This window comes from Morone saxatilis, unplaced genomic scaffold, assembly GCF_004916995.1.
Source record: "Morone saxatilis isolate NCDOM2014 unplaced genomic scaffold, NCSU_SB_2.0 Contig16, whole genome shotgun sequence".
Classification (NCBI taxonomy): domain Eukaryota; kingdom Metazoa; phylum Chordata; class Actinopteri; family Moronidae; genus Morone; species Morone saxatilis.
In genome coordinates this window covers 23,222,133-23,243,838 of record NW_023339718.1, presented here as the reverse complement: position 1 = coordinate 23,243,838, position 21,706 = coordinate 23,222,133, and the positions used below count along the sequence as shown (strand labels likewise).

The following is a 21,706-nucleotide window of genomic DNA, read 5'->3' as shown; positions in this document are numbered from 1 at the left end:
ATTTAAAAAATAAAACTACCAATGGCATGTCATTTGTACCTGTGCCGATGAAGAGCATGTTGTACGCTCGCTGGTCCAGCGCGCTAACCCGATCCACCGCCAGCCTCGTGAAGTTGACGCCCTTGGTGAGCAGCAGGGGGCGTGCCAGAGCTTTGTCCTCCATCAGCGGGTGCTTCTTGGCAAAGTTGAGCGTGGCGTCAGGCAGCTGCAGGGAACTGTTGTAGCCATTCTCCCTGTCTGAGTTAGTTATACACTGCAGCACAGACAGAGGACGGAGACACAGGGGAGGGAAATTGAGGACGGAAAGGAATGAAGGAAAGGATGAGGGGAAGAGTGAGAGCGAAGAGAGAGGAAGAGGAGGAAACTTTTTAGTTGCAGCTGGCACAGGTTGGCATGGCTAGTTGGCTTTGAGATGGCTGCCCTCTCTCCCTCCCCTTCCCCTCTTCTCCATCTTTCTTTCACTCTCACTCTCACCTCCGCCTGCCATCACACCCCTTCCTCTGCTCCCTTTCCTTTCGTCCTGGATCATTACATTCTTAGCTTTTCGTGTCGTGCCAGCTTTTGCTCTTTTCCACTTCCCTCGCTACAGTACCACACGCCACCCATTTCCCTCCCTCCCTCTTTCATTATCCCTCCTCTGCCCACTCATCTCTCCTTTTGTGATGCAGTGGTTGACAAAAAAACAGGTGCACAGAACCCCTACATTTCGGAATAATAATAACCTTTTCTTGCTTCCTGAAGTTGCTTTGAAATATTTTCATTTACCAAACATCATATATCCTGTGTGCCAGTACAGGGCTCCCAGTTTCTTACCGATCCAGGCCGTGGGACAGGGACAGCACCGGTGTAGCGTCCCCACCTTTGGGATGCCTCCCTGTACTCTTTGTAAGATCCTTCAAACACCTTTTTCACATCACCGATCTGGTACTGGCACACCGCCGACACGTCCACATCTCCCCTGAAACATGGCGGCAATTAGTGATGTGTGGCAGTAAAAACTGAGAGATAGATTGCCTGTCATCCACTGGTGGAAAGTGTGACTTTTCGGCAGCAAGCAGCTTCCGAATGCAGCACACGTAAAGTCAGACTAACATACAAGAATGTGAGATATACTAAACAGAATGGAATATGGGAGAATATAGCAAAATATACATATCTATTGAATGTTAAAAGCATGGAATAAGAACAAAGATGTTTACAATAGGCTGTCAAGGTGAGCAGAACAATATATTCAGTAAATATTTATCGTAAACATTAACCCTACAGACTAAACTTTTCGGAGTTAAGGAATGAGCTGTAATGATTAAATGTGTTGACACATCTCCACTCTTTCTGTGGTGAGGCAAATAGATGTGCATGTAATACACTTCTTTGATAGGCCACTGAAATCAATCAAGTTGGTGCTGTGACTCAGGAAATGCATTTCATTTAATGGTAAGGTCGGGGGCGTGCAATCTTAATTTTTTTTCCTCAGCCCAATTTGAGACCCCAAGTGGGACTGAAATTGAGTATTGACGCATGACCCAGACACATTAAATCATACTTGTACTCCTCATTGCACAAATATATTTGATTTCCATGCTCATCCGCTGCAATGGAAACAACTTTTTTCTTTAGCTCCTAAGCTCAAGATTCACCGATGTATTAATACAAAGAGCCAAACTTTTTATAGTCAAACATGACAAATAAATTCTGGGTTGGTTCTTTAGCAGGATGATGACTTTATCAGAAGTCCCAAATGTTATTGCAGTTACACCGCTCCAAATTTAGCTTTTAACTGAGTGTGTACTGTCGCTGTAAAATCTCTTCCAAAGCTGTAAACAGTAAAGGAAGAGTTTGTGTCTGTTAATTGAGAGATTTTTACAGTCTGGAACAGTACTGTTAATGTGCAGCAGGGCCACAGGTTTTATAAGGTTAATGTCAAAACCAAAGGACACCAGTGATGTCTTAGCAAGTTAAAAAGCTAGCCCGTTCAGTGAGATTATGGCTTGAACTCCAAGTCATCATTTACATAATGTCCAATTATCTTAATGTTATCTCTATCAAAGCCAGGGGGCTTTAAGGAATCCCCAGCGAGTCACACAGAGAAAAAGGATTAGGTTTTTTTTTTTCAGCAGCAGTAGGAACTCTGAATGAAGAAACATAGCTTGAAGTTCAAAGCTGGTTCACTTTGCGATATGATATCTTATTGAAGAACACAAAAGACTTACATCAAAGGGTATTACCCTGAGACGGTGAAAGTCTTCAACTTTCCTCCCAAAGAAAACCCCCTGCCCTCGCCCCTATTTCTTTGTTGATAAGTGACTTATCAACACTTTACAGCAAAGTATAGGGGTCCAACATATGCCAATCTTCATCCACTCCACTAGTAACACTCCAATCACTTATCAAAACTAAGTCATTATTGTCAACACCGCTTTAATTACCTACTTGTAGTTTAATTATCACACTTAATTAAGTTTTCTTTACAGTCTAAGAAGAACCAAGGCCAAGAACAGTGGACATCAACAGAGTTTGTTTCCCCTGAGATGTCATTTACTATAGGCATACAATAACCAATGGTATGATGGGTTCTGCTCCCATGAAAAAAAAGGGTAGTTTGGTCATGACACTAAAATTGGAAGCTATATACTGTAAAAAGTGTTTTTAGAGTATTTTTAAGTAATTTGATTCAACCAATGGTTCGAACACAGAATCACCATATATTGATATATACACACTAAAGCTCACTGGGTTAAAAATGGACCCAGCGTTGGTCAATACAGCTCTAGGTTAACTTTACCCAGTACCAGTGGGGTGTCTCTGCCCAATGCCAGTCTTGTTTTTACATTATTGTTGGGTTACTGGATCAAAATCTCCCCATGGGTAATGGGTTACATTAACCCAGTTTTGTGTCTGTCCTATATCGACCCACGCTGGGTCAATTTTTAACCCAATGTTTTTAAAAGGAATGCTTTTAAAAAGTCTTGTTAGATGTGTCTACTTCATGTTTATGATTGTAGCAGAGGACCTAATTGAATCAGTCTGATTCTGTTTGGCAAATGGGTTCACTATCAAGTCTACGTGCCATTAAATCTCCAATAAAACATATTCAAGCCCACTTGTATCCACTTAAAATAACTCACATTACTGTCAGTTAAATGCCTGGTATATTAAAGGCCCAATTACACAGTAAATACCTAATCACACAAAGTACATAATTAGAGCCATCATATCAAAGTGACTGGCTGACCCATGATTTTAATAAAAAGCAGAGTATCGATGTGTGATGAGATGTCTTGCCCTGACCGCAGATAGTATTTGTGGTAATTAACTCCCATTTATGAGGATATACTGAAATTGAGCTACATTTACAGTCTCTATGACACGTCTCTGACAGCGTCGCTCTGACTCACCACTGGGCGTGGAAGATACCATAGAAAGTTGTTCCCCGCCAGTCCTGGCCTGGCAGTGTGAAGACGGCCCTCAGGTTGTTGAAGGTGACGTGGCGCTCGGGGAGGGAGCACTCCAGACGGGCTTTCTGGAAGGTGGTCCACTTCTTCTGCAGGGTTCTGGTGCCACCCAAATCCCCCTGAGAAAGAACATATCAGGTCTTATGAGTGGCTGATGTATGTGCAGATTTTAACACTTTAAGGCGGTCTTCACATTAAGCTGTTTTCTCTGTTCACTTGAGTCTGTTTGAATCCAGTATGCATGAGTGGTCTTGTGAGATCTACTATAGTTTGGAAGCCAACTGTGGTCCAACAGCAGTTTACACAAATGTGATGTTGAGTGAAGTGCACATAAGAAAGAACTTCATTGTCAAGCAGTTATAAAATATTTGCATACTCATAGATTCTGGATTTTTCAACTAGAAATAAATAATATATAGATATCATAAATAATACATTTCAAGAATTTTTAACAAGGTAATCCAACTTTTTTGTGGGAAAAAAACATATCAGACACAAATTATTAATCAAAGTACTGTATTTTTTATATGCTTTAAAACTTATCTGGAGTTGATCTTTAATTTACCCCCTGAACTTTAATGGATCAAACCCTTTGAATGTGCTGTGTCACTCACACATGACACGGCATACTTAAACTTACTACAGGACTTTTTAACTGGTTATGAAGTCTCAGTTTATTACTAATGCCTTTATATGACCTACATAAACAAACAAGACCATCATATAGTTCAGCGCCATAATGCCTGCCACCAGGTCAGATTTGGTCAGATTCCCCTACCAGCCGGTAGAAACACTACTGCTATTGTCCACAGCGGCCGCCAGAATCAACACAAAATAAACCTTCCTCGTAGCTGCTGATTTTCTTGGTCTGTAGTGCATTAATGTCTCACCTTGCTGCAGTGATGTAGAAGTGTACTATAGGGTGTGGACAGTACACAGTGACATCACTGTTGGGTGTGGCTACAGATGCTACAAAGCCTAACCACAACGATGTGGATAGAGATGCAACAGACTTGAAGAGGACAGTGATACTTTTAGAGCTGGTATCAAGGTTACTCTTTAAGTTGACAGTGCTCTGCTCACTTTCTTATTCTATTATGCTGCTGCTTATGTTGCATTTCATTAACCTCACATTCACCTCATGAAAGCTTAATATCATCTCTCTACATACAACGTACATATTCTTTATCTATATAATAATAAAGTTGTTGTACGTGAATTATGATGGAAAAGTGTCTTAAAGAGTATTCAGATGAAATGTTAAAGGGTACCATTGAAATTCAAGATAAAAATAACAGAAATATTCAATTATAAAATAAACACTTCGTTATATATATTGATGAGTAGTCCCTTTATATAGTATTCCGTAGGCTCAAAAGAGGAATGTCTGCCAGACATGTCTCATTCCTTCATTCCTATTATCCTCAGTGATTGCAAAAGCTGTAAAAAACAAATTAAAAAAATGCAAATGCTCATATTACAGCAGTGAGATATACACATTGTGCTTCTGCTGCAATAGAAATAGCAGCAGAATGCGCTAAATTATTCACTGCTCTAGTACACATTGTGTGTGAGCATCTGCTTCTAATTTCATTCAAAGAGCTTTATAGTTCATCACAGCACAGACATTAAAGGGCACTTCCCATAAAACAGTGCGTATATTGTACACTTAATTACACACATCTCTTCAGACTGTTAACAATCTGTCTCTGTTTTGCTGAGTTTGCTCAGATGATATGGTTGCATGTGTAACAAGACACTAAACCTTTGTTGCATTAACTAAAAAGTCATTGAAATCATGCAAAATAAAAACAGTTGCAGTCGAAAATCACAAAGAGTGACTCTCCTCACAACAAGAAGCACCTCTGATGTTGGGCCATAATTACTGTGGTATATCAAACCTAATCAGTTATCCTAACGAGGTCATTAATTAAGCAAATGAATGCATTAGTTACCAAATGGCTCTATGTCAATGTAATTGTCTTCACATCTTGTTAGTGAACTGGTGTTGAGCTAAATTCAGCTGCTCTCTCACTCTGTTGTGGGTCAAATTAAAACACAGGACAGCTTTTTTTCTGTGTGCTTTACTCTGGTATTAACATAAACTCTGGATTTTGAAGCATTACACTTAAAGAGGAGGGACCAATTTTAAATACTGTGTTTACAAACAGCAACAGACAAATCCTGCATAGTGCGCCTTTAAAGCTCCAGTGTGTAACATTCAGGAGGATCTATTGGCAGAAATAGAATATAATATTCACAGGTATGTTTTTATTAGTGTATAATCACCAGAATATAGGAATTGTTGTGTTTTCGTTATGACCAACCAAACCTGATTTTTGGCGAGTGGTATACACAATCTGTAACTTCACCACTAGATGCCACTTAATCCTACACACTGATCCTGTGAGCAAGTGAACAGCAGTACTTCCTGTGTTAGCTATCTAGAAAGCTGTGTTCTCAGGTTTGTCACTTTGTAGCTGCATATAGCTGTAAAACGACTCTACTGATCGCCTCCTTATATAGGCATCTCCTGTTTAAGTCTGTAAGCACCAAACTGTTATCGACTGCTGTGTCACATTATTAAGTGCTCCGAAACAGCTGCCAAAACAGCTGGAGAAAACAGAAAACAGCTGACTTGAAGCCAAGCTTGCATGAAGCTATGATTTTGAAGTTAAAACTTGTTTTGGGTTTACAAATCTGTCCCTGTGCACTGTTAGTCGTAGTCACTTTACAGATTGATTACTGTTTGAATTAATTTGTGCTTTTCCCCTTAGTTTTCTCACAAAACTTAAAAACAAGGTAGTTTTAGAAGATTCCTAATAGAATCTGTTCTACTGGCGTATTACCTTGCAGACACGGGCCACCCTGGCCACAGTGAGCTCAGTGTCACAGTCAAGCTCCAATGCTCGCTCACTGAAGAAGAAGTAGATTTTGTCATCGTCCCCCTCTTTACTGCCGCTGCTCTCCCTCACCAGGGCTGAACCCACAAAGTCCGGCTCTGCACACGCAGACACACACACACACACACACACACAACGCACACGGAAGGGTAGCATCAGAAAGTACATTTACACACCAAAGTAAAGCCATGCATCACAACAGAACAAATAGACAGTCTCAGCATGTAGGTGTGTGTGGACGCACACACATATAGACACACAAGCTTGAGACCTCCATCTCATTCCCTGCTGCCCCTTCTCACCTCTCTGTCTATTTTCTTTCATCACTCTCTCCTTCGCCCCATCTCTCCTCCAGTCATTTCTCGCTCTCTGTCTCTCCAGTGCTTCCTATTACCAGTCCATTTTGTGTTTCTCACTTCCTCCCGTCCTTCCCGTATTTCTCAGATTTTCTCTGTAGCCAGTCCTCATTAGATTTTGAATCATGTGTTGTTGTTTTTTAAAAAGGCCATATACAGACATTTTTGCCTTGGCTGCTGCTTTAAATTCAACTGTTTTTATATATTTTTTTAAATTACAAGGACCCTATGTTTCCCTAGATGTACTATTTGAGTATGAAACACTAGGTATTACATTGAAACCCAGTCCAATTGTGGACTGGGTGTCCACCCAAGTGTTTTTAGGCTGATCAGAAGCTGCTTTAATTAAAGTGAAGCTGGCTTTCTTGGTCTAAGTTTATTTTTTAATAAAAGCTCTGTATCAGAATGGATAATAAGTGGACATATCAGTCCAAACCTCCGCCTCATCTGTATGTTCCTCCTTCCTCCCCCCTCCATTCTCCATTCCCCTCACCTCTCCCTGTATCTTTTCATCACCAATCCTAATGTCTCTTCTTTCATCACCCATTTTCTTGCTGTGACTTCATCCTCTTCTCTCCCCTTCATTTCTCTCCAAGTGACTCACTCCTTTCCCCACCTCCTCCCCCCAAAAGATAACGATCCTTCGCTGTAGACGAGTCCTGCGCTTCATTTCCTGCAACTCATTTCTCTTTCTCTTGTTCTTTTGCATGTTTCTGGCTCTTATTTTATTTAAATGAAACTCTGTTAAAAAGAAGCCCCTGTTATCAACCTCTAATGTAATTTATTCTATTTGAATACATATTTAGTTTGTCAGTGTTGTGGTGTCTTGGGAAAAAATCTTAAACTTGAACTGATGCAGAATATTTTAGTTGAAGTATGGATGAACTGATATTTTCCCACATATTTGCTTCTGAATATAATGTTAGGATGCACAATTGACACACACATACACAGAGTGAAAGTATAAGGAATGGATTGCTAGTAGTACAAACACAACTACGAGCTAGTACAAGCAGTTTAAACTAGTAGTTAGGAGCATATTATTAGCTATCCATTACCCGAGATGGAGTTACATTTCACAAATTTATCAGTTAGTTTTTTTTTTATAAAAATATTTTTTTGTCATATTTGCGGAAATGTTCACTATATCCTGACAGCAGTTTATGAGACAGATCATCTGTGAAAAAATCAGGTTCCTCTGGCTCTTTCTAGTGCTCCTAATGGTATTTGCAAGAATCCACTAGGCCTGAATGAGAACAAACCATCAGAGCCAAGAAAGATAGTTGATTGTTCAGTCCTCCCAGGGGGTCAAATACAGACGCTATGGACTCTGGGAATGACACTGAACAATCAACTATGTTCAAGCCTCCAACCCAAAGAGTCTTTATATCTTTTTAGGCTCTGATTGGTTGTTCTTGTTAAGGCCCGGTGGATTCTTGCAAATTTTATCCGTTTCATTCAGTACTACTGTACAACTGTCAGGATATAGTGAAAGTTTCAGTTTATATGACAAAAAAATATTTCTATAAAAATTTGCTACTGCAGCTTTAAAGCCTGCAGTCCATTATTTCCAAATGACCAATTCTACAAAAAACAAATACTGGTAACTTTAATAACTGTTAATACAAAGTATTGACCTAAATTGTAAAAAATAAAAATGTCTCATGTTATTTTTTCTATCTATTCCTTCCACTTTTCTTCCTTCTTCTCTCTCCTTCAACAGGCAAGTTTACCACTTCTTTTGTCTCTCTTTTTCTCACGTCCTTATTTTTCACTTACCATTGAGCCAGGCAGGCAAGTATTCGCTCTTCATGCTGTAGTGCTGTCGGCCCAGGTTCCTCAGAATGACAGGCTCTGTACCCAGGAAGTTGTTGAGCGTTGCTGAGTAGAGCTCCTTATCTGTAGCAACAAAATGCAAGTTTAATTCGTTTTTTTCAGTCCCAATTGTACAGGCTCACAATGAGAGAAGGTCAGTGGTTCAGTGGGGAGACACAAAACACAATGAGAGAATGGCTGCCTGTAGGTTCAGTGAAGCTGTTCATACTGATGTGAATGCAGCATGTAAAGTTGAATTGGACTTCTGGACTCTCAATGCAATCGTATGACTGGGAAACAGATGGGAAATGCTGCAGGAGCAGTTTGTGGAGTTTTGATGGATATTTTATGCTTCGGTTAGAGCTGTTAAAACATGGTGCTGTTCACTTTAATATAGAGATTGCTCAGATGGAGCAAGATGAGCTGACTGTGTGCTGGGTGTTGATATGAATGTCAATGTCTGATCATGAATTTTATATTTAAAATGATCCTTACATGATCATCACGCCCATTTAGAAACACTTATATCAACTCATCATATAAAAGTTAGTATATGGAGTACATGAAAACATGCATGCATCAACACAAAGCTAAGTACAGTGTGCGCACACACACACACACACACACACACTTTTACTCACCCACTATCAGGCCAGTATGCCCCTTGGCAGGGTCATATGGGCATTTACCCTTCCCATCGTCCAGGGCTGCAGTGTTGAGGGTAAAGTAGTCCGCGTTCTGCAAGCACACACACACACACACACACACACACACAAAATGAAGAACACAGGTGGTTGGTGGTCAGTGTGTATTATTGCCTACATGACACAGCTGCAAGGTCTGTCTGTCCATTACAGGAACCATAGCTTCACCCCTCACCATGTTGTCCTATCGCATCAACGTCACATATATGCACACACACACACACACACACACAAACACACACACGTTCAGCCAACCCAGCGTGAGATACTGTTTCCCCTTGCATTTATTTTTATTTTGTCACACAGTGCTCTTAGCTTGAGGCCAGATGGACATCTCAAGTTGACACCTGTCAGCGCTGGTCTTGCAATGAGTCACTATCGAGTAAAACACACACACACGCAAACTTACCACATAGGTGCATTTGGGCTGGAAGGCGTAGGTGCCGCAGGTGTAGAGGAGCGTGTGGTTGTAGCTCTGCAGGAATCGGATGTAGTTGAAGCACTCAGTCTGTGAAGGAGAGAGGAGGAATTGTTAGAATGCGGCTGCATTTGTTAAGGGGGCAATCAGTGCTTCCACCATGATGACTTTCAGTGTGCTCACAGGATTTAGTTTTACTCTAATGCTTCAATGTGACTTCTTCTAAATCCTCATTCACCTGACATGCCTCAATAACCTAGACACTAGATCATGTTTGCTGATAATATCCTTTTATTAAAAATGTGTGTGACTGAAAAGATCCTTCAACTGTGCTCTTTTTCTACTCTCTTTTGGGTGTACAAATAAAGACACTGAACATTGGCTGCAACCATATTTAAAACTATTATTTGTTTTGTGTATGATGCCGGTCAAATTAAATAGTGTTATACAAGTGTTCAGAGTCCTATTGAGGAATCACTTAATAGATGATGTAGTGATGCAGCCACATTATCTAAGTAACCTTTAAACTGAACAAAAAAGCGACAGATTGTTTCCATTCAAAGAATATGTGTGTAATTAAGAGTATAATATATGCAGTGTTTTATGGGAAGTGGCCTTTAATGTCTCCTCTGTGATGAACAATAAAGCTCTTTGAATGGAATTGGAAACAGATGCTCATACATGATGCTAGCGGAATGAATAATTCAGTGCATCCAGTTGATGTTGCCATTGTAGCAGCAAAACAATATCTGTGTCTCACGGCTGTAACACAGGCAAAATGATTTCTTTAAAATTCATTTTTACGGCTCCTGCAATCAGTGAGGATAATCAGGATGAGATCTGTCTGGCAGACGGCTCTCTTTCAAGCCCCCAACTACAATGTTACATAAAAAGACTAATCATTAAACATAACGATGGGCAGTGTAAACACCATATGGTTATTCTTGCAAAATAAGCCAATTCCTTTACAACCATATGTATGCATATGGACTAAACTGGACTACAGTAGGTGTGCAGAATAAAGGTACTTTTGGTCATTTTTGACTAAATGTTCTGCACAACTAAACCTGAATACAGGCCATCACACTGTATTTTAAGAACCACACCAAAAACTGAGAAACCATCGATTTTCAGCAGATGAATTTTGAATACACATTAAGTTTAAGTGTTTGAAAATACTGCAGTATTTTTAAAGCTCCTGTTCTACTAATTTCTCAACATGCTTTTCTTTGGAGTCAGTTTTAGTTAAAGTAGTGTTGCTACTACTGCACTCCAATGAACTATTTCCCTTTGGTTTTAACCCACATCAAAAGTTAGTGTTGTGCAATGAAAGAAGTTTTAGCTCCATTTCCAAAAGCTGTGAACTTCTATAAAATATTAAACGAGAATTCTTGCGAATATACATTATGCAGCCTAAGCAGAGAGAAGTTCTTGCTGAGAAAGTACAGAGCTGGGGTTACTCTCTGTGTTTACAAATGTGCCAAAAGCTCACTAATTAACATGGTATATGCTGTTTTCTTTTAAATCATTCAAAAAACAAAGTTGCACAGGGGTTATGTCCTGGACTACTTCTTGGCTGGGTGCACTGACTTCCTGGAGTCTTGTTCTCGCTTCAGGAAGTCATTGTGCCCAGCCAAAAATACCAACATACTGCAAAATCACAACCTGTTTTTGTACATTTTGGTGTGTCCTCAGGCTAGTTTTTACCTCCTGCATCCAGTTTGTATGCTATGCTAAGCTAACCAGCTGCTGGCAGTAGCTTCCTACTTAACAACAGACATAATCCTCGGCAAAACCTCAAATAAGCATATTTCCCCAAATGTACCTGTTACTTTAATGGTAAAACCATATTTATAGCTATATTTTACATTGATTAATATAAGATGCATCAGCAGATACACTCTGCACCATTGCCAACACTAACTGCAGAGAAAGAAGTTCCTAAACAATGACATGGAGCTGATAAAAGGTAACTATGTATTAGCAAAAGTGTTCAGTTTAATTTATTTTTTATTGTATTGTATATTATATTAGTAAAACCTCAGCGTCAGTCTTTATCACATCTAAGATTCTTTCTGGAGCAGGTATTCAATCTCTTTTTGATGTTCAAGACAAAACACTTCCTATGTCGAAGTTGCTGATCCTAACCCTGTCTGGGAGATGCACTGTGTGCTAATGTAATGACTGGAAGGTTTCCAGTTAGAAACCCCAGACTGACTTGACAAAACGTAATTGAGCGAAGTGAAGTGAATTAATGCTGCTCTCATAAACTACTGTCTTAGAAAATACTGCCATGGTGCCCTTGAGCATAGCAGGTAACCCTGGCAAGTCTAAAATCTATATTACCTGGTTGTTCTTCCCCTTGGCAACACACTCTCTCTTCTTATCCTGCGGAGCTGGCCAGTCGATCTGGAGAAAAAGAAGGAGACAGATTTGATGTGGGCAACATGTCATCTCTAGGAATGATGTTGTCTGCCTTTGGCCCATAACTAATACATTCTGCAAGTACAGTATGTATCAGTATATCATTTCATTCCTTGGCAGAGACCATAAAAATATTCACACTGTAAATAGATGCGAAAATGACATCACCTCATTTCTTTCTAAAAGGTTGCACATGGCAAAATATTTCACTCTTTCCTTGTTGCTTTTTGTGCTTGACTCGGTCGGTAGACTGCACCTTTGACCATTAGCTGCTGTAACTATGGCAACAGCCACAGACCCACGAAAACAGTACATTTTAAAGGTACATTTTGATACTGAGAAATACGCATTTTCTATAGGTGCCCTATAGCAGGTGCATAATGAGAGCAGGTGCATCCTTTTTATTTGCACAAAAAGGTACAAAGTGGTTTCACAGTAGTTACCATGCACTAAAGCTACACTACAGTTAAGTCAGTTAAAATGATCCACGAACTGAGCCGCACAGGTGATGCAAGGAAAAAGCACCACTGCAGAGACCCTGGTTCAGATCCTGGCAGCGGAGCTCCTGAGTTGGCCCCATTAAATGCACTGTTAGTGGTAGGTAGGAAACTGTGCGGCCCTTACTGCAGCAAAATCCCCTAATGATTATACCATTGTTCAAAGGATCAACGAAAGAAAGTGCACCATAATGTACTCGTAGAGTGTACTGCTCCACTGACAAGCCTTTATCCTCTAAAAGGCACAACTCTAGAAACGTTTAAGGAGGAACCGACGGCCACTGCTATTTAACATTATTTACAGTAGCTGCTTTTCTTAATGACTGTGTGACACATGGCTGAACTTTGCTCTGTGGACAGATGTCCAAAATATGAAGTGTGTTTACTAAGAGGTTTCCACGCCATTAGAAATAATTACACTGGTCATTACAGGCAGAGAACTGCTGCAAATTCAGTATTACACTCAGATTTACTTGACTGGATTTAAACCAACAGCAATCAAACAATGGGTTATTGCCATATACTGCACTGGTAGATAGACTGCACTTAAAAAACTAGACTTATAATAAAGATTTCTTTACCGTAATATAGTCTATATAAGTCTTTTGTAGCTAAGGTAGAATTCTCTGATTGGTACAATTCATATTTAATATGATAATATTTCACTAACAAGAAGATTTTTCACCTGACCGCTTCCTACCACTGTCCCCAGAAGATTCCCATGGTCACTGTGGAGATGATGGAGTTTTAATGGTTAAGATTTCATAACTCAATTAATTATTAGGATCAGTGGCTGTGAAATATTACCTGAAGTATCTGTGATTTTAACTAATTCACTTTAGTTTTTTAAAGAAAGATTGGATAAAATGAAGCATAGCAACCCCCACAGTTTATTGTGACTTCTAATTTGTTCTCAGGGGATTCTCATTAGTCACAGGCACTGTGTACTTTATTATTTAATCCAAAAAATTCACTCTTCATTCAGTTACTCCACACAGATCATGTATTTTACAAAAAATGATCAGGCAGCAGTAAATTGTCAAGCAGTAGTAGCAGTGCAACGACTAATGGCCTATACACATCTGCCAAAATAAATGTCCTCTACTTCACATTAACACACAGCACTAATAATAAGCAACAGCTCTTAGATATTTCAACTCTCATTGAGAAAAAGGAAGAAGCTGGAGAGGAGCTTCGCCCCCCTTTAATGTCAACGGGTCCTCTGTGGAGTGGGCGGACAGCTTCAAGTACCCCGGTGTCCACATCATCGAGGGCCTGACCTGGGCGTGGCATACTGACTCAGTGGTGAGAAAGGCAAAGCAGTGACTGTTTCACCTCGAATACATGAGAAAATTCCAAATATACCCCTAAAAACAGAGGAATTTCTACTCCTGCACCAGAGTGTGCTGTCGGGCAACATCAGGTATACAGAAACAGCATCAAACAGCAACGCAAGGCCCTGCAAAGAGGCGCTGCTCTACCCTGCCTAGATTTTCCAAGACGCTGCAAGCATGAGGCTAGGAGATTGATGATGATGAAGCATCACCTAACAGCCTTTTAACCTGGCTGTGATTGGGAAGAAGGCACTATTAAGAACACTTATAACTTACTTATTTACTCATGTTACTTCCAAAGTAACCATTGTTACTTATTATGTGTTCTATCCTTTATTACTAGTCTATTTTTATTGAACAAATTGAAGGAGCTTACGGAAATTCATTTCACTATGATTGTACTCGTATGATACTATGTGACAATTAAACTTGAACCTTTGAAAATTAAGTGGAAACGTTTATTTTGGGAAGGACCTCAGCACTATTACACGGCCACTTGGTTTCAGCCTTTTTAAGGCACATGCTAATATCTGATGTTTTATCTCATACATGCAAATAACACAGTCTACACTTTAGCCATTAGGCAATGAATAAACATTACACCTTAAAGTGAACTCTAGTTCTCAAGGGACTCTTGCTGGTTTAAACTGCAGTATGGTGTGCAATGACGGTCCTAAAAACACATTTGTAGAGTAGGGATAGGTGGATATTTGAACCAAATTCATGTCATTTGAAGAAAATCTGCAACATTTTATACTTTTTAAAGTGCTGGAACAAAGTGAAACTGTTGCAAATGCAGTTGAAATTGTATCAGGGGTGTAAAAAAAACTAAATAATGTAGAATGAAGCACTTCAGACACAAATGGGAGCTGCATGTCAAAAAAAAAATAGGTCAAAATCTTGAAGAAGATCCCTAGAAAATATTCATGGAAGAAAGACAGACATGCCAGTAATGAAGAAAGAGAGCCAGTAAGACAGCGGCAAAGGAATAAAAGAGTAGCAGTTAAAGGAGGGAAGGAGGGAAGGCGGAGGAGGGGTGAGAGAGTGATGGGCAGATGGTGACAGAGGGGAAGGACTATTCCCTCGTCCTCGTGCAGTCATTTCTCTGTGCTGGCTCCTTCCCTCTACATTGCACACTGGGGGCTGACAACAGGTGGTCTTATCATTACTGTAAGACTCATAACCCTCACTCAAACAGCTTGTGCTTGTGTTGCGTGTGACAGAGCGTGTGTGTGTGTGTGTGTGTGTGTGTGTGTGTGTGCATCTAATAACGGCTCATTACGGCGGTAAATCAGATAACAATCCCCAATCTGCTGCAGGCTGCTCACTACACATTCACTGGACTGCTGTAATTGTATTGATTGCAATATGGACCAATTATTGAGGGAGCAAAGCAAAACCAGATTGAGTCTCTGAGGCTTTAGCATCTCTGTATGTGTAAGTGTGTGTATGTGTGTATATCAGGTCAAGGCAAGGGTATTTATGGGGCTCCTTTAACAAACAGGTTTGCCCCAAAGAGCTACGCAGAAAAACAAGATACACAAATTAAAACAAGGACAATAAAAAAACAACCTGATTGAATAAGTGGATCATAAACTCGGAGATACAGGGCCAAAGCCTGTGCAAGTGTATATGTAAGTGCATGTGTGTGAGAGTGCCTGTGTACTCCCACACATTCACAGTGGATATGTTTGTGCTGATAGAAGTGAAATACTGGAGCCAATAGCTATGCATATTACGATCTTAATACTTGGCAGCTTACTTACGCTATTACTGTTGGAGGCTTTTAGCAACAGATAACATAAATAACTTCCAAATGAAGTAATAACTTCTGAACTGAGTCCAATATATATAAAACCTGATCATGTAAAAACCCCTTCCCCGACGAACAACGAAGTTATCATTTAATTAAAACAGGTGTAAGTTTATTTTTTATCAATCTGAATATGTTATTAACTTAAGTTTTTGTAGCAACTGTTGGTGATTTTCATGGTTGAACTCAGTTGAAAGAGTTCATGTATGGAGGCTAAAACTGTCAAAATTCTGTAAGGTTCTGAGTCTAAGAAACTATACATAATCATGCATCAATAATGAATATTGTTAGTTAAATAATTAAAAGGGGGTGTACATAGTGATAAAGATATACATACCTTTAACCTCCATCAGTTGCAAAAAGCTGTGTGTGGAGAGCTAGCAACTAAAAACAGTGATGCACGAGCCTTTTTCGACTAGCTTACTCAAGCTAACTTTCTTCATTAAACTACACCAGCCAGTAATATTAATCATCCATATGTTGTACTGAATATTGCTGTAGCATTGCTGTATTAGCTCATAGCAGCTGAAGCATTTTGAATGTCAAGCTAACGTTAGCAAAGTGCACATCTCTTCATCAAGGACCATATTGGAAATACGTTTCTTTTTACATTCCATTTTCATATAACTAACAATATTATTAAAGTATTCAGTTTTGCATTGTATGATAACTTGTTGTCAGTTCCAGGGCTCCATATTGGCCTACATTGTTTTTTGTTAAAAAAAACCCCAAAAAACACACTTTGGTTTGTGGTTTTTGGTTTTCTCTCTTAAAATGAAGCTCAAAAATTAAACGAGGGTCAAACTAAAAGCAAGGCTGTTTTCTGCTTTTGGAAAAGTTGAACCACTGGAGGGCTCTTCACTAACAGCAGCAATTAATACATTTTATTATATGTTTGACCCTTCAAGGAGGACACTTTAATACATTTTCAGAAGGTATTAAATTGCTTGACGGTTCGTACATTATTAGCTTCTACAAGGCCTGAAGATTTAATAAAAGAAGTACAGGCCAGACCAATAAAATACCAAACATGTAGTATGACTCAGTCGTCTTTATTATAGTATTATTTGGTTCTTTGATTATCTGCCAGAATTTTTGTGTGTGTTCGCAAATGTCCTTGAGTCCAAAATGAGCAAAAAAAGACAAAAAGAAATAAAATAAGGTCAGTCTGGAAGTTAATAGGCAGCAAAGAAATGTAGCAGAGGCAGAGATTATGCTTTATGTTTTTTTCCCCTCTTTCCTGCTTATCCAAGCTGAACCTCTGCAATATTTAAGCTTTTCTATAATAATTATATCATTGTTAATATCATAATTGAATTTGGTGTATTTAAATTAAGTATTTGAAATGTGTGTTTATCTCTGCAGTGCTCAGTAATCAGGCTCGCATGGAGGAGATGGTGCTTTTTGTTCTTCAACTGTCTATCATGAAGCTTTGTGATATTAAATCTTATGTGTTATCATTTAATTTCTTGCATTTCTTCAAAAACCTTTCTGAATGTGTGGGTGTTTGCAGAGACTGTAAGTCAGGCAGTGCCGTGAACATAATTGTTTTTCTTGAAATCCTTTCTCTCCCATATGGAACTTTTGTCAATTCTTATCATCATAAGTGGCAGAAATGAGGCCTTTAAAGTGTGTGTTTATGTGTGTGTTACCTGTGGCCGTAGCTGTCTGCTGATGTCGTTGGGGTCCAGGGCGAACAGCGCCTCCCGCGCTCCGACGTACAAAACCCTCTCGTGGTCGGACAGAGTCAGCATGCTGTAGTTGAACACTCCCTGAATGCTGAACCTCGCCATGCTGTCCAACACATCTAGATAAAGACACACAGATGCATCATTACATTACTGTTAGCTGAAAAATAGCTCATCTTCCCTGATTCAGCTGATCTGCAGACAGATAACCGAGAAGAACATTTCACACTTCCCATGTTGAAATTTGTTGATGTCTCAGCTTATTAGCACCTAACCTCACCCACTCCACCACCTATAGTCACATATATGTCACCCATTCTGCTGGTACTGTGTGTGTTACAGCTCACCCACATCTTTGCTTTTCAATAAGAACTATGTGTTCTCTTACACAGCATGAGCTCCTGCACAGTTTAACACTGTGGTCATGAACTTTAACCATCTCAAATAATGCTGTTGAGCATTGGCGTTTCCAGAGGGGTGGGGGCCATGCAGTGGCCACCCCTGAAATTCAATTGGCCACCCCATTATCCTTACCTTTTCTACTCTGTGCTGTCTTTCAGAGGCTGTAGTCTAGTGGTATCATATTAAACTAGATGACCTAATGCATCTCTTTTTACCAACCATGTCATGCTAGCAGGAAGGAGGCTAAATAACTGGTTTTATGGCCTGCAACAAAGTTAGCATTTAGCAGCTAAAGAACTACATATTAAAACAGAAATAAAGAGGAAAGTCAATATTGGACTGACATTTGCCAGGTGGCCAGAAACACGACTCAACAGGAATGCTCATGTTTCTCATGTGTAAATAGGCAACTGTCGTTCATCGCGGCAGGGTGCTCGTCCATTTGAAAGTAAACACTTTCAAATCAACAAAGACAGTGAAAGTAACAAAACATCAGCACAACATACATGTAACGGAAGTTATGAAAAAAAAGCATTTTTACTAAAAGCTCTCACGGTTATAACTCATCAGGTCCTAATGGGGTTTGCTGAAACTAGCCACGGTATCTAGCTCCAAGATCTGTTGTAAACTATTCCTGCAGGATGGCACTGAAAGCTTCCCAAGCTCTGTATTTACTTTAAGAACCTGGAGCAGAAACCAGTCTTCGGGGCAAGTCTGATAAGTTCCAGATCTGCGTGTCAGAAGTGAGATAAGGTACTCGTCTGTTTAGAAAAGCTGTGCAAATAAACAAGAGGCAATGATGCTCTTGCCCTACCAGCCCTTGTTTTGATGTGCACCATTACGGCCAGCAGTTATGAATCTAAAAGGAGAGTGAGCATCTAGAGCCTTTTAAAGTAGAAGTATATTGATGAATATAAATAATATCATCATATATTAGGACTGATAGAAATGGTTTGAAAGTCTGCACAATCACAATCAATTCATCTTTAAAAGAAACTAACCTCCAACAGCTTCGATCAGCCAGTGCTCTAATGTGAGTCTTAAAAGTGAGTTTGTTATTGAGCCAGATGCGACGAGGTTTGCATTCATACACTTGTTCAATACAAATTCCATTAGGACTGGTAATTTTCAAATTGAGAAAATCTGCTAATCTTGTTTTGGAAAACAACTTAAATTGTGTTTTGCCTCAATTTACCGCAGCTTTTAGACTAAAGATTGTTAAAAGACTCATACAATCAGCACTGCAGCATTAAGAAGATAGAGCACCTATACACAACAATACAGGGATTTAGAGTTGGACCAAGAGGCATTATTGTGAATGGACAATGGGATCCGAGTGACAACGTGGACAGAATTCAGAGCTTATGATTGCTTATAAATGCACACTAATAATGAGAATAAATCTGTGTGATTAGATTGCTGCACATCCAGTTGTGAATCGCATTTTAATACAAGACCTAAATGAGGCTTTTTCCTCTGATTAGGCTATCGCTCAGAGTATTAACGGAATATTAGCCTCCTTGTAAATTCAGTCATTGATCAAACAGTTGGATCGATGTGCTTTGTCTCCAGACTGTCTAATTTGGGGGTTGCCCATATTTTGGGGGTTGTTTCTCATTTTGCCGCTTGCAGGCCGACACAAACAATCTCAGAAAGATTATAAGAAAATCACAAAATGTTCTTTCCACTGCCCCATCTGCAGGGATTGCTGAAAAACCAGAGCTGACTTTTTTCATCAAAATTTAAAAAAGATGCACCCACTGTTTTGCTGTTCAAGCTCACACTCACGCACGCACACAAACACACGCCCAAATACACACACACAGACACCACTGAAATCCCCTGACTAGCATGCAGACAAACTAGTGGTGCAGAGCAGATGAGAAAGCAAGACAGAGACAGGAGGAACGAGAGAAAGGATGGTGTTTAGTTTTCATTATCCACACTCTTGTTGCTTGTAGAGTCACCTTGTTCTCCCTCTCCTGCTCTCTCTCACTTTATCTGGGCTGATAGAACGTGTGCAAAACGAGAGGCGACGACAGCCTGCGCTGCACGTAATGCGATCTCATAAATTGAATAAGAATATTTCTTTTTTTGTTTTGTTTTCTACAGCAGGAATATTTTCACTTCTTTTGCCGTTTTCCTGACTGAAAATAGCAGCTGACATCCAGGGAGGGAACAGCAGGAACTGGTGTGATTTATGGTGTGACTAACTGCTCATGTGACGCTGTGGCCTAGTTGGGACTAAATAGACTTATATACATGGAGCGGCGTGTACTGGATGAAGGGGTTGTGTGTGTGTGTGTGTGTGTGTGTGTGTAATAAAATAAAAGAAGGTTAGAAAAATGAAAAATGTTCCAAGTGCTTCATGACAAGACGATAAAAAGGCAGAATTGAGTAAAAGTTCCAGCAGCTCGGAGCATAATTAACTAAAACTTCAGGAGTCCTCAATGTCATTGAACTGTTTCTCACAGAAATTAAGGTCAGCTTTAGTTAAGATTTTGTTACTTCAAATACAAGGTTATCCCGTTCTATACCTGCGGCACATGAAGTGATGCTTTTTATTTTCACAGAAAATCAACATTCCTTTCAACTGAGCACAATCGCATCAAACTAACCGACCATTTTACACCAATGGTGACAGCCAGAATCAAGAAAAACAAGCTTAACATGTCCTGAAAGTGTGCAGAATAATGGAATGTAAGAGCATCCATATCTGCAGATGACTACCGTGTGATATGGTGGAAAGCAAGAGCAAGAATGAACTGTCGAGCTCCAGATTTATCCAGTTAAGACATCATCATTTATGTAAAACATCAATGAAGTGACAATTATAGACCAAAGGTGGCGCCAGAGAACAAAAGCAAGAATCACAGGCATTTTCAGCTTGTGGGACAGAGCCATCTCATTACAATATCAGGAGCCCCATAAAAATGTATTTTTACATTTTTTCCCCCAATTTTGTCATAATTACATTTTCTGGCAAGGCTGTAAAATTGCAGTGTAAAAAGGAGCTTATATTTCACATTTAACATTTAGCGAGTTGAGCAGTCATAGGGTCAACTCCACTATGATGTTTGACCCCATCCACAGAGTGTTCAAGTGGGACCCCATTGGAGAGAACAACCTGGCCAGTGTCCCCCATGCAATTTTAGTTGGGGCCCCCTGACTCAGGACTTTTGCAATGACGGCAAAGCGCTGATATTATTAGAGGATATCTACTTTAAATTTGACTATTTTCATGCATAAAGACACCAACTGTTCCAAGTTTTAACTGTTGACTCCAGATTTGTTGTAAAAAGTTTAAAAGCATTTTGACCATCATGGCAAACCCTCCACTTAAATCCTCTTGCCGACCAGCTTTTGTGTGTGCGTGTGTTAAACTGTAAGCACACAGCAAACATTATAGAAAACCCGGTCAGTCAAAAGTTATAGTTCAAAAAGCCTAGGAGGCGACATGTCAGAGGCACAGAAGGATGGATGTAGAGAGATAGAAGAGAGAAGGGAATACGTAACCAAAGGAAGGAAGGGGGATAAGTACTGAAGTCAGCTTATTATCTGAAGAGCAGCGGTGTATAAACATTGGAGGGTATGTACGGATGAGGGAGCTTGATGAGAGTGAGTGGAGGGGGAGAGAGAAAGAGACACACACAGAGAGAGAGAGGCAGCATCCTCAGGGGAGAACAGAGCACATCTGCTGTGTTCCACACAGCCGGGCAAGAAAACTCCTGAGCTGACACACTTCCACTAACACAGACACACACACACAAGCTCACACTTGTGTGGAGGTACGTAATGGCTCTACACGCAACTCTGTGCACGCATGAACACATACACGCACACAGAATATACAAAGTTTATGTGTGAGCTAAAAGACACATTGCACAAACACAAACACAC

General features: G+C 39.8%; 1 protein-coding gene across 3 annotated transcripts in view; it reads right to left on the bottom strand.

Moving 5' to 3' along the window:
- sema4c (sema domain, immunoglobulin domain (Ig), transmembrane domain (TM) and short cytoplasmic domain, (semaphorin) 4C) overlaps nucleotides 1–21,706 on the bottom strand; it is an 87,658-nt gene that overhangs the window by 10,791 nt on the left and 55,161 nt on the right. For all 3 annotated transcript variants that reach the window (XM_035658587.1, XM_035658589.1, XM_035658588.1), the window contains 9 exons: nucleotides 17,369–17,523; nucleotides 11,995–12,057; nucleotides 9,640–9,738; nucleotides 9,168–9,264; nucleotides 8,491–8,610; nucleotides 6,302–6,453; nucleotides 3,396–3,571; nucleotides 814–958; nucleotides 40–253 (listed from right to left, as the gene is read on the bottom strand). In XM_035658587.1, the coding sequence (XP_035514480.1) occupies nucleotides 40–253; nucleotides 814–958; nucleotides 3,396–3,571; nucleotides 6,302–6,453; nucleotides 8,491–8,610; nucleotides 9,168–9,264; nucleotides 9,640–9,738; nucleotides 11,995–12,057; nucleotides 17,369–17,523 (1,221 nt within the window). The remainder of the gene's footprint in view (nucleotides 1–39; nucleotides 254–813; nucleotides 959–3,395; nucleotides 3,572–6,301; nucleotides 6,454–8,490; nucleotides 8,611–9,167; nucleotides 9,265–9,639; nucleotides 9,739–11,994; nucleotides 12,058–17,368; nucleotides 17,524–21,706) is intronic.